The sequence below is a fragment of the Ictalurus furcatus genome, chromosome 12 (assembly GCF_023375685.1).
Source record: "Ictalurus furcatus strain D&B chromosome 12, Billie_1.0, whole genome shotgun sequence".
Lineage (NCBI taxonomy): Eukaryota > Metazoa > Chordata > Actinopteri > Siluriformes > Ictaluridae > Ictalurus > Ictalurus furcatus.
This window is the reverse complement of record NC_071266.1, coordinates 19497025-19511165: the sequence shown is the minus strand read 5'-3', so window position 1 is coordinate 19511165 and position 14141 is coordinate 19497025. Positions and strand designations below refer to the sequence as shown.

Below are 14141 nucleotides of genomic sequence, written 5' to 3'. Positions count from 1 at the left end.
CTTGTGGTGGGCTGTGTGGCCAAACACACACACACTGTCTCTCTCTCTCTCTCTCTAAAGCACAGCACAGCTCATTCATCAAAGAATGCTGATGATAGATATAATTCAGCATTCTACCTAATCTCATAGGGATAGCGAAAAAGATCGAGAGAGCTTCAGAGAGATGCATGACTCATCCTGCTACGCTTGTGCACTAGGAGGCGCTAGTAGTACACACGTCACTGGATTAACACACTCGCGCACACACACACACATACCCAAACATACACATTCTCTTTGTCACTAGACTATCTTAGACTCTCTCTCTCTTTTTTTTTTTTTTTTTAAATTCACAAGCAGCAGCACGTGCAAAGCTTCACTGCTCAGCACATTTGCAAGCAGACCTCAGTGGAGAAATCTACATCATTAAAAAATAAAATAAAATAAAATAAACAACACGAGCCCACGAACGCGGACAGAAAATTTCATTTAAGAACGTTTTCCCTTTTCCGCACATTATGGAGTAAGTAAATAAAGAAACTCTGTGTAGATAACAAAAAAAAAGTCTCATCAATCTGCTATGTTCTCACAGCTAATCACAAAAAAGTGAGCGAAAACAAAACAGGAGGAATCTGTCAGTAGGGCCAGGGACAGAGAAAGAGCGCGAGTCCAACAGGAACCAGTCGTTCCTGGCCCGGCCCTGCTGCACACAATGGCCTGGAGAATGGAAGGAACCGCGGGCCAGGCACAGATAGCGCCACTGTCAGGAACCTCAGGGCGGGCAGGATGTCTCTGCCCCCCGATATCCCCCTCCGTTCACACACTCTCTCCTCCTGGCCTGGCCGAGATGTTTTCATCCTCAGGTAATTAAAGTCGGAAGCCCCTGAGGGCCTGACCTCTGCTGTCCTGAACAGGCCGGGCCTCCTCTATCTGCCTTCCGCAAGATCTGCCTAGGGCATCAACAAGCCTGTGTGCCAGCGACAGTGCCCGACAATGCCACTCTGCACTAAAAAACAAAGCTAGAACTCTAGAAAACACAAGTCCTACTTCGCACAACATGGTGCTTCCAGATAAGAAAAACCGTGTGTCCTGTGCTGGATCCTGCAGCTACAGTTTTCATTTATTTAGTGTGTCATGACCTCAGTATTATAAGGTTCTCCTGTGATGTTACGTTTAATAATAATTAACTAATAATAAATAATTATATAATAATAATAATAATAATAATAAAGTTACATATAATAATAATAATAATAATAATAATAATAACATAATTTTATCTCTAAACTCACAGATGTGCTAACATATTTTAATATTGCCAAATATTTAACCAAATGTCATGAACATTTTTCATTGTTGTGTATCACATCTTAGCGAATGCATTAAAAAATAAAACATGGAAAAGAACAATATACTGTATATGATCATAACGTGGTCTTAATAGACTCGAAACGAGTTTTTCCGCTAAGTTTATTACCGTTTATTATTCATTTAATGAGATTCACAAACTTACTTTCAAACTGTCTCAGTGAATGACTTCACTTTAATGATGTAGCAGTGAAGTGTAATCTTGTTAAGATGTAAATATACATTTTTGCTTGCTGCTATTTTGAAATCTATATTTCATAATAATTGTCTCTGATCGATTAAAATCGATTCTTTTTTTTTTTTTTTTTAGATTTAATTGATTTAGGAATAAATTGCAGTTGACTTCAGATTGACCCATTTCATGGTGAATTAACCTGATTTCACATGTCGATATATTTAATAAAAGACTCATAACCTTTACACCTAGAAATGAGAAGCCGATATGATGTTGTTTTGGTTATGTATCGCTGATAAAATGTTTTGTGATGTCATTATCTACGCCGGTACAGTGGAACACTGGAAACGAAGGTCCGCTGACCCCGGTGACCGGTTGCCTGGGCTGTCGCTGTTGCTATGACAACTCGGAACTGCAGATCCGCGATACGGTGGATGAGGTGAGTGGCTTGTTGTGAGTGTGCAACGTGTTAATTAAAATGTAGTGGAAAACACGGTGAAATCCAGAGTTACAGGAGAAGAGCTGAAGAATAAGAGAATCAAAAATGGCAGTAAAGCTGGATGTTCAGCCTCGCCACCAAATCCAGAGCACCCCTCGTGTCTGACTCGTTAAATGGGGTCGCTGTCTTCCAGCATATGTCTGCCATTAGTATTCCTCGTTTGCTGTTAAAGAAACCCTCTGAGGCACTGAATCAAACTTACAGACAGCACGAGGGATGATGAAGGAACGTGAAATAGAGCAAAGAGAGAATCAGAAGAAAAGGAAAGGAGAGGATGAGTGAGTCATCAGGAAGATGATGTTAGATTTTCAATATCTTTCACTCCATGGGAATTTGAAGCTGTAACGGTGCTTGCCATTACAAGATGAAAACAAAGTAAATGACACAAAAAAAGAGCAAGAAATTTCTCTCTCTCCCGCTGACATGTAAGGCAGAGTAGCGCTCCAAAGTTAGCATGTCTCATCCACATTGACTTGATGCTAATTCTCCAGTAGGGCAACAATTTAGTGTTTAGAGCATGCGTGTTAAATCCCGTGGCATTCGTTTCACTGCACAGTGTAACAAATGCAACAAAGGAACAAAGAAAAAAAAACAGTAGCCAGTGATTTTTGAAAACTTTCCTAATGAGTGGTCTAATAAGTAATGAATGATAAACAATTATGGTTGTATTAAGGATAACAGGAAACAGCATGTAAGTGTTTTTCCCTATTATACCGCAGCCATTTTAATTATTAAAGACTGACACTTTGTACTTTTTAGCAATTTATAGTTACATTTATCACTGTGGAATGTCCATGAAACAATTTAGCTCCTGTTATCACTTAAGCGCTATAAACAGTTGTTTCCCTCATCGCCTCACTTTTTTTTCTCTCTCTCCTGAAGTTGATGTCATGTTGCCAAGAAATTAGAAAGTCCTGAAATACTTAAATTACTGATGGTTACAAAGCACTGACACTGGAGACTCCTTCCAGAAATGTGAAATATTTCTCTTTGTTAATAACAAACTTTTTTTTTTTCTCTCGTTAGTTTGGTTACGCAGTTAGCTGTTAACATATTGGGATGAGCACATTAAAATAAACCTTTGCAGCCAGAACTGCTGTTGGAGCTCCTGTCATACAATCAGATTCGAGAATTCATCAGCACTGTGGTGGAACAGAAGATGAATTATTTCCTTTAGTCACATGGTTATACCAGACTCTTGTATACCTGATGACACTGGTGTATTAAATGCAGCACAGTGGAGGTCTGTTGTAATTATCCTTAAAAGTCCAATTTGCTGCTATTCCAGGAAGGAGATCTTAAAAATACATTATGGTGATGAATATGGCTATACAACCACAATTGGCTTGGTGAAACGAGGAAACAAACCCACACGCTAAATGAGATTTCATGTGATCCCTTAGACTTGGGCTTTCCCATTCCTCTTCTGTGCTGCTCTTCTGCTCCTATACTTCTGTGGTTTCTGGCACTGATGATGGATGTCTATTAGATAACTCTCTCTCTCTCTCTCCAGCCCTGTATGTTGCTCTCTTACTCGCTTGCTTTCCTTTCTCCTCCCCTGTTTCCTCTGTGTGTCCAGGTTAGTTTCTGGATCCTGCAGATATTATCCTCTTCATCTTTTTTTTTTTTTGTTCATTATCTACAGTATATTCAATGACAGTCTCAGACAATGGGATACCCCACCCAGATAAATTCCCCCCCTTTCATCTGTCTCTACATACAATTGAAGCTTTTTCTTTTTTTTTTCTTTTTTTTTTTTTAAACATTGCACTTATTTTCTACTTCTTGTTTTACACTTCACACTTGTATGATTTTATGGAGTGTTGTGATGTAGCTCTTTCCTGTATATGGATGGGAGGAGAATAATAGAAGTGCCAACACTGCTAACAAGAAAATCCTTGCAGGCAAAGAAAAAAAAAACAACAACTGAATTTTCCACAAAAACCTTAGCATATGTTGGTGGACAATACTGCATGTCCCCCCAGATGTGCTGTGCGCCAAGCAGCAGTAAGAAAACAGAGAGGCAAAACGTCTCCTGTGACCGCTACACAATAATCCTCCATTTATTTATTTTTTTTTTTACCTACTAAAGACACCACCATACTCCTGCCATCTTGTTTTCTATTGGCTCACAAGCTCTAGACCTGTGAATTCACAGAGCAAAGTTCACCGAGATAAAACTAGTAGCTACCAGAAGTAAATATGCATCTTTCACACCCCTTCAGTCAACTCCCTTTGGAAGTTTTTTATGGTTCGTCTGTGGAAATCATAAAATCCTAAACTATAAATGTTGGTGCCTTCTCATTTAAAATTTCATTTTGGGCTTTATTTCTTCTTCCTCTCCTTCATCTACATTTCACACTCTACGATATGATCAAATAAATACAAACTGATGCTAATGAACTGAGTATCTGTGTCAGGAACTGTACTCGACTCTCAGTCCTGTTAGTACTCCTAATCCACTCTGGTGGCTTCACTCTATTTCCATCTCATAATGTGTGATAGTGTGTTCCCAAAGGCCCTCCTCTTTTCCTTTTCATGGCACCGCTCCATCCGCTTCACGCCCTCCACCCCGAACGGAGATAAATAATTGAAGACAAGTGTGCGGATTTGCCCGACTCTAAGCTACCTTTCATATGGTAATTACACACAAACAGTTGTTGTGAATAAAGCCGTTCTTGTTTCAACCTTCCTCTTCATTCGGGCCCCCGAATCCTACGGGGGAGCGGAATATAGTGCCAATGGTAGATAAAGCCAACTACATTTATAGCTCTAATTTATCACACACACAAAGGCACATGCACACAAACACAAGTGCCTGCAGCACTCAGCTGACTCAAAGGGCCTTTTGCTCTTGTAAGGGAGCTAAAGGGATTTTAATACCTGTACATCTCTTCGATCCCTAATCAGCTATCAACGTTTCTGTTCGTGGCGGTCATTAAAAGAGATAGCCCAAGGCTTCACATCATCAACAAACTTCCATTCAGCAAGCTTTGATGGAGTCACTACCACGTGGCTTTGTGGAAGCGGGATCGGATCAAATATTGACTTGCTTGCCTGGTTTTAGATCTATATTTCAAATTCTAGAAAAGAGTGCTAGCGCTAGCAAACGTAGCACCTGTCAGGCATAATTAGACGGACACAAACAACATATATTGTGGATAGAAGGAGCTGGAAGGGAGGGAATAATAAAAAATAAAGACAAAGAAAATATAAAAAAATCTCAAACGGTGCAGCTGTGGCGTTACCTTCTCTCTCGGTGCAGCTGTGAATTATTATGTGGACAATTTAATACTGCCAAAGAGGAAATAGCAGATTAAGATCATATCTTTCCACCACTGCCAAAGTGTGTGCTTGTTCATCGGCCTCAGAGGAGGCGAACGGCTCAAAACAGACGCATCTTTTTAAGCGCCAAATGGCTCGGCTGCGAGCGAGGAGTCGTTGCCTTCTCTTCCTCCCACTCTCTTTTCTTCTCTTTCTCTATGCGGCTATAAGTAGGGGAAGTGTAGACAGAGCTGTGCTTTAGGGGATAAACCGTCCTCACCAAACTTGCAAACTCCTGAGAGGCAGTAAGTCATGTGTTGGGTTGCCGAAAGAACGCTGAAGACGAAAAAACAAACGAACGAAAAGTCTCCCAGCTTATGGAAAACGTGAAAAGAAAGAAGAAACCCACGCACAGGTACGCAAACTCGTATGCTCTCCCTCGAAAGCGTACATTTTGTAAATGGTGTGGAGAAATGGCAAACATGTGTGGAGGTCGGCACTCAGAGCAGTAGTCAAGGCTAAGCTAATAGCGCAAGCAGAGCTGGGAATGCTTGTCCTATAAAAGAATACTTGTTACTGAAGTATGGTGCACGAAACCAGATGTTGATAAAAAGACATAAAGACGAATGGAAATGCGATTACTGGCGCGTGTAAAAACACCCTGCAACAACTTAAAACATTTCTGACCTTATAAGGCGAGACAGATTTATACGCTTGGCCATTATATTGCTCCATGAGAACCCCCTTTCGGTGTTCGGGGTATGGTCTTAATCTCCACTCTGCCACAATCTGCACTTATTTAAGCGCTGGCGCTGAAATGTATTTTGGAAGGAATAAATCAGAGAGGGATCGCAGGGGCATGAAATAACACTCCATACCGCAAATCCATACCACAGGCATTCCAAGTTCATCCATACCTTCTCCGTCTGTGTGCTCTGAAAGCCTCTGGTCAGCAACTTTTTTTTTACGAGCAACCTACGCTCTGGAAACTTTCACCGGCTTGAAACTAAGACCTAATGGTCTTAATTCCCAACGGATTTTTAACCTCTTTACAAATTATACAAAGAAGATATTTCCTTTTAATCGGTACAGTAAAAAACAGCTTTAACAATCAGCTGGTATGTTTGCATCCTAGCTGTTAGCATACTATAAATGCGTTCAAATCATCCTTTAAGTCATCATGATTAAACAGCAATCTAATGTGATGAACAATTTTTAGCAAAGGGGACATTAGCCTAGTTTGAGTCATGCTCACATAGAACTGTAAACTCTATATAGATCTTTATTATGTAAATATAAATATATTCCACAGCTCAAAAATAATCTATCGTGTGTACAAACAGTACTCTATGAAGGCGTAAAGCAATCTTTCCCACCACACTTAGCAGTGAGAGATGAAGTGGTGCCGCGGGTCAGCAGCCAGAAGCTCAGGTCATTAATGCCTGTCACACATATAAAGGTTAATTGATACACTTATCGTCAGCATGGATCAATATGGCATGGATCACTGTCCTCTCCTCCCAGACCCTTATCCTCCTGTTCTGTTCGCTAATTAACGACGGATGCCCCATTGGCCAGGTCGCCTTATTTCTTTCTACAACAACATAAGTGTGTAATGCTTAAGAAACTAAAACACACAAAACCCTTTCACATGTGTGTAAATGGAGGTGTGTTTTCTCAGGTGGAAATGGAAATTAAGAGACGGAGGTCATGTGACATATTCTGAGTTTTATTTCGCTATTATTATTGAATCGGGATGACCTCAACTAAATGAAATCCATTTTTTAAGAATGCCTTTCCATGTACCCTTCCACTATCCTCTCCAGCTTCTCCAGGGGACGGTGTGTTTTAAAATCTGCGCACTGTAGCAACTGAAGCAACCTGCTCATGCCGGAAGGCTTGACTACTCAGGAACGGCTCCTGGCAGGGGCAATTCCTTCCCAGGAGTTTAAAAAAAGCCACCCACACAACCGTAAACAGGATCCGAGGCTCGCTTTGTTCCCCGCCTCTCGCTTTCTATGAAGTTTACGTACGCGCCTTTCGGGGCAAGTACTTAAGATCTTTATCATCATTCTTGATTCACCGGTGGAATCTCACCTATCCACTGGATATGGCCCCACATGCTTTGTCTGCTACTGTGTCACTACAGAACAAACAGCAAAAAAAAAAGAAAGAAAAGAAAACAAGAGAAAAAAAAAATAACATCAAGGTATTTGCTTTCTAACACGGCGGCGCATCCCTATTGGTGCCGCTTCTTGATGTCTGACATGCTGTTGTGTTAAAACAGTCTCTTCAGTCTTTCATGGGGAGATAATGCCAAGTAATTCACCACAATTCCCCATTCAATTCGCACACTTCGGATCCGCCAGGGGTCCTGCTCCATCAACGGCAGCCGTTTAACTAAATGAACGTGCTGAAAAGGAGAGGTTCATCCCCTCTTTCTTGGATTTTCTCTTTACTGCTGCTGTTTTATGCCTCCACCACTTTTATGAATTGGCTCTGCTGAAAAATAATTGACACTGGGCATTCTTCTCACAGGCACCTGCTGATCGTTTGGCAACAACACAATTTTCCTGCATGCTGCGCGAGTGAGCAAGCGATCATGGCAATTTCCCTGGTAGCGCCAATATAGAAATGAATGAATGAGTGTGAAAGGAGAAACGGAGAAGGAGAACGAGAGAAGACACGAGAGGAAGAGAGAGAATGAGTGGAGTTGGTCAAAGTAACACCACCCAGTCTCTCTCTCTCTCTTTCTCTCCATTCCACCACAGTGTCTGTGTCATTTGAAATTCGATATCAGGTTTAATTCTTAAGCAGTGTATGAATTCTCAGTGGCATGTTTCAAACACCGACTGCACTACTTCAAATACAGATCGACCAACTGCTTTCAAAATGATTGTGGCTGGTGTCAATTCTATCCATCCATTTTTTTTTTAACTTCTCTGCCTCTCACATTTCTACAGGGTGAGCCGTGATCGACTGAATATGTCGATATGTGAAGTGAAATTACGGGAGCCCACTGTCTTTGTGTATTGATCCAGAGCTCTTGAAGCAGTCTTGAAGCCTCTGGGGCTCAAAACAAATCTTTATTATATTACAATTATATTCCTCTTTACTGGGCCGCGGAGGCTGGCCTTTTCAAAAAAAAAAAGAAAGAAAAAAAAAAACGTACATTGAAATCCATACGTCAAATTAATAGGCGGGAGAAGTCCATAAAGCAGGGAATCGACAACTCTTGCACTGTTAAACACAAAAATGGCATGTGAATGAAATTTTAGGACGAATGGACACTGGTAAGATTTTGAAAGAAGGTTCCGAATCGACCCATGCACGGAGCTTGCACAAGATCATTGAGCCTCCACGTTGTATTTCCTTGAAATAAGCATCTTCTAAAAGAATACATATTAATACAAACCATGTACTGTCCATAGCAATAAAATACCTTTCTATGCTCATATATACCTCTCATTGAACATCCACCTTAAACAAGTCAATATTCATTCCATATTCTCCATAATCTATCAATATACAGTATAATGATGCCCTGGATCTATAGATCTATATGTACATCCCTGCAAGGGAGGCTTGAACTGAAACCAACCCATTTCTTCCCTTTTTGTCTGCCCTTTCTTACATGTTCATCCCATATCCCTCCCTCCAACACTGCATGCCCCATGTGCGACTGCGCACACACACACAAACACGCGCACACACACACATACACGCACACACTGCCATCCTAACACCTTCGCCACCCCGAATCTTTTCTACCTTTTCACAGCTAATCTTTAAATGTAAATTCGGTGACGAGAAAATGGAGGAGGCGCAGAGATAACCGGTTACATCTTCACTCCTGGCACCATCATCGCTGTTCTGCATCGCTGAAAAGCACCTATTCAATAAGATTAGCTGCTGGCGGTGCGTGCGGGCTTTTGTATTCATTAAACGCACGTCCCTGGCTTATCGGAAATAAAAAAGGGGGGGGGGGTTGGGGGCTTGGGGGGATGAGGGGGTGGCACATTGTGTGCAAGTGTGAGGGGAAGGCAATGTGCATTAGGGCGATTACAATATCAGCTTGGTCCAGATGGAGGCAGGAAAATAAATAGAGAGAGAGAGTGAGTGTGTGTGTGAGAGAGAGAGAGAGAGCGAGAGAGAGAGAGACAGCAGAGGAAGACAGGGAGGTGGGTTTTTTGTACTGGGTGAGAGAGATCGTGCGTACTGTGTGTGAATGCAAGTGAAAAAGTGTGTGGTGTGTGTGAACTCATGTCGGGATAACAAAGGCAAAGAGAAGAAGTCGCTAATTGGCAAGTGAGTATTGGATTAACAGGAGTGAAAGACAGAGGAAGATGAGTGTGTGTGTGTGTGTGTGTGTGTGTGTGTGTGTGAGAGAGAGAGAGAGAGAGAGAGAGAGAGAGAGAGCGAGCAGGAAGTCCAGACACCTGTCAGCTGGAGTAGGAGGGTTTGACCAACTGTGGTCGATGCTACAGATGTAAAGGAAGTACTCATTCATTCATCGTTTCGTCAACCACTATGCAAAAAAGAAACCATCTAGCAAACATTTTCTCTCCCTCAGCCTCAGTATATTAAGAATATTAAATTACAGTAGTGCTTTTGCATTATATCAGACCATTTAATATGCTGTCCTTATGCTACTCGTCACTTGTCTCACTTGATACATCCTGCTCTTGTTGATAAATTTGTAGGCCATCAATGCCTCTTATCGATCTGGAACTTGGGTTCCAGGAGATGGCGTGGCCATCAATAATTCATCTTTTGCCCTCCACGGTAACTGATGTCGAAGCAAATTGAAAAAAGAGAGCACACACAAAATATTTGCAGCTGAGGATCAAGTGTGTCCCGGTGTGGTCCTTCAGTGAATATATGAGCCTCACTCACGACAAAGCTCATAAATGGAGCTGATACAGTTTCTAGTGAACATACAAATTCATAAAAATGAATGGCATTTAAAATAACACACATGGTCATTGTTTAGTTACAACTTAATGTGTCTGTCCTTTTTTTTAAAAAAAAAAAAGAAAAAAAGAAATTCAACAATGGGCCACACCAAAACATTTCCATATTTGTAATAAATGCAAACGTAGCACTGAGAGGTCGAAAAGCATACTTTCCCTGTAGACAAAAAAAAACCCCCAAAACACTGGCAATTTGATTGGTGCATGGTTCTGATGGGAAAATCTGCTTAAGTACACCATTTGGGTGACATCACTAAATAAACAAGTCACATCCTGATACTTGGCATTTGGCCAAAATGTCTGTATATTCATTGCTAAACCGCATAGTAATCACTCAGCAGCCAGTTGTTTGTGCACACCTAGCAGGTGTGTGGAAACCATATGCAGATGCACTGTACATAGCGCTTCGCTTTTATCATTGCTTCGTGACGGTTTATAAGAAAGTAATGAGCTGCTCTGTAATAGGGTTTTAAATGCAGTAGCGCTCGACCTTCCCATCGTTAAGCTGTGGCCGTGTCTGGTTTCACGCGTTTGAGTGGGAGTACAAGAAAGGAACAGGTGTGACGCTGCGGCTGTGCAGATGGCTTCGGCGAGAGGATGATGCCGGTCCGCCGTCCCAGCCTAACCCTGTCCTCGTTCTGTTTAACAGAAAAACACGCTCTCTACACGGGGATTGCAGTGCAAAGTGGAAACGAGCTCACTGTGCTTCATAATGAAGTATAGTGTGTATAGGACGTAGTACACCATACTGCAAGATCTGCATGTGATATAGACCGTTCTTCTCAAGGCATGCAACTAATCCTCAGCATGGTTTTTTTTGGACATTGGGAGAAAACTCACACGGACACAAAGAGAACATGCGAAATTCCCCACAGACAGTAACCCAAGCTCAGGATCAAACTGGGGAACCATGCGCTGTAAGGTGGCGATGCTACCCACTGTGCCACCGCGTTGCTCTACGCTCTATTCATTTCTAACAGCCCTATTTCTATTTCTAAGGTCAAGTCACGCTCAGGTCACACTGTTAGGCAACACCTGGGCTCATTTTTGGCATACACATCTTCCATGAGACAAACTATGCAAATAAGTATACTACTACTGATCACTTCTCCTCCAGGAGTTTTTTTTTTTTTTTTTTTTTTTTGCTGTTGTTGTTCTTTTCTTAAAATGACGTGTCTATTGTCACATCACCAGGTTTCCAGAGCAAATACTAAATAATTGTGTCTTTAAATCGCATACCAAGCCATGTCAACCTTGTCTTTTTGCCATTTTTGGTACCATTTCAACAACAACAACAACAACAACAACAACAACTACGTTTTGGGGACGTCGGCGTAAAATCGGACGTGACAGATCGGCGGCCAGCAGAATTGCGCATGCGCATTTGCAATAACTCGCGCAAGTCTTTGGGGCCGATTAGAGCGCGCGAGCTGATGCTGGGCTCAGCTTCTGTTGTGATGACCTGCCTTTATTTTGTTTGTTTGTTTGTTTGTTTTTAAGTTGGTTTAACTTTTTAACGGCCTGTTTAACAGAACAGCAATAGCTGGGGATGAATTTCTCTTAAAACACTAATAAGCGCCACAAGTACTGTATTAACCTTAATATTGATATTGATTAGTTGCTCGTGCCGAATATTAGTATATCCTAGTAAATATAAAATTAGTCACATATTAATATGTTTTCTTTTGATCCAGCAGACTGTGCTGCAGATATTTTCTCCTATTCAATACGAGACATGCCTACAGATAGGATGTTTTGATAACATTATAACATTAATAAATAGTAAAAGTGATTTGGGAGGACATGCCGTTGTTTTAGTAGACTATGTGGTCTAATGGTGATTTAACAACACAATAACACAAACATTACATTTAATGAAACATTTAATAATCCAGTATAAATAGCGTTAAGGCACGGACTATACTGGCACATCCACTACATTTGTTAATGAACCACAATTAAAACAACAAAAACACAGCCCATTAATTAGACTAGAGCAAACCATAATAAATGCAAGGAGTCAAACTACAAATGGACTTACACTGAAAAGAGGCAGAAATTCCCACCATGCGTCACGGTTATTCACCAGGGCAAAATTAATTCCCCGGTTTTGGACTCCGGTCGAAAACGTTAGCCTAGAAACGGGTTCTCTGAGTCCTGTCAACGTATGTCCTAGAAGTTCTCGCTTCCAGTTGAAAACGTCAAATTATTTTTCGCACTCAGTGCTATCTGTCCGTCAGAAGTCAGGCGCGCGAGGGCAGCGCTGCGGCTGGGAGCTCGCGTGCCTGGAGCGGGGAGAGATATATAGAGAGAAACGGAGAGAGAGAGAGAGCGAGAGAGAGGATGCTGCGCTCGCTCGCGCGCCTCTCGTCCGCTTTTTAAACCCTCGTGTTGTGCTCGCGAGCTGAGGGATCGTGTGTGCGCTGAACGGGACGATGAGACACACAGCTCGTTAAAAGTGCGGATAGAAAAATAATAAGATAATTAAAAAAAAAAAAAAGAAAGAAAAGCGTCGTCGCGTGCGAGTCTGGATCTCGCGCTGTCAGTCCGTGTAGCCGCGCGCGCTCTGAGGAGCTCTGCTCTTTTGCCTCTAGTCGGCGAGCTCGGGGAAGACCCAGGTGCACGATGGGCGGGGCTTATGTGTATCGGGGGGCGGAGACTGAGGGAACGGACATCTGGAGATCGGGCGCGTTACTGATGCTGAGACTAGAGCGGCCATTAAACAGCGCGCCACATCACACTTTTATTTACTATTAACCTTGGCCATTTTATATGAAAAAAAAATTATATAGACTTTCAGTTCAATTCAATTGAGTTAGCATTATTTGCATGGTCGTTACAGCAGTTACAGTAGCTATTATATTAGAACTGGTTCATAATTCCAAGTAAATAGATTACGATCCACAAATAAATGGAGTGAGATTTACAAAAATTCAACAAATTCACAAATGCACTGAATGAGATCCACAAATAGGCTATGTGTTAGTAGTTTCACAAAAATATATTAAATTGACAAATAAATAAAATGAAGTTTGCAAATCATTTTTTTTTTCCAAATATGTTTTTATGTCACAAACACAACTCTGCCCTGCATTCATTTGTGTATCGCATCCTGTGCGTTTGTGTATCATGTCCTGTTCGTTTATGGATCGCATCCTGTGCGTTAGTGTATTGTGTCCTGTGCATTTGTGTACCCTATCCTGTGCATTAGTGGATCGCGTCCTGTGCGTTTGTGTATCCTGTCCTGTGCGTTTGTGGATCGTGTCCTGTGCATTTGTGGATCGCGTCCTGTGCGTTTGTGGATCGCGTCCTGTGCGTTAGTGGATCGCGTCCTGTGCGTTTGTGGATCGCGTCCTGTGCGTTTGTGGATCGCGTCCTGTGCGTTTGTGGATCGCGTCCTGTGCGTTTGTGGATCGCGTCCTGTGCGTTAGTGGATCGCGTCCTGTGCGTTAGTGGATCGCGTCCTGTGTATTTGTGGATTTTGAAACATTTCTAGCATCAAGACTGCACACAAATTCACAAATAGTTGGACTCCGCCCATCGTCTACTCAAGCCAATTGGATAACTGCTGCTTTGCACTGACCAATTGTAGCATGGTCTCACTCGAACCAATCACATATTGTTTTACAATCAGGACGGGAGTCATATTGCACCAAACTCGCATATATCATCTAACAGCATCATTGTAACATTATGTGTGTGTTTGGGGGGGTATAGTCTACAAGGATAGTAAGACTAACGTGTGTGTGTGTGTGTGTGTGTCTGTGTGTGTGTGTGTGTGTGGGTGTGTGTTTTGGGGGGGGGGTTACAGTATACAAGGATAGTAAGACTAACTGTACCTATCTATCTATCTATCTATCTATCTATCTATCTATCTATCTAT

At 41.8% G+C, this 14141-nt stretch overlaps 1 protein-coding gene across 3 annotated transcripts in view; it reads right to left on the bottom strand.

Moving 5' to 3' along the window:
• runx1t1 (RUNX1 partner transcriptional co-repressor 1) overlaps positions 1 to 13786 on the bottom strand; it is a 58880-nt gene extending 45094 nt beyond the window's left edge. For all 3 annotated transcript variants that reach the window (XM_053637442.1, XM_053637443.1, XM_053637445.1), the window contains exon 1: positions 12300 to 13786. In XM_053637442.1, the coding sequence (XP_053493417.1) occupies positions 12300 to 12327 (28 nt within the window). In that variant the 5' untranslated portion in view covers positions 12328 to 13786. The remainder of the gene's footprint in view (positions 1 to 12299) is intronic.
• Between the last annotated feature and the right edge of the window lie 355 nt (positions 13787 to 14141).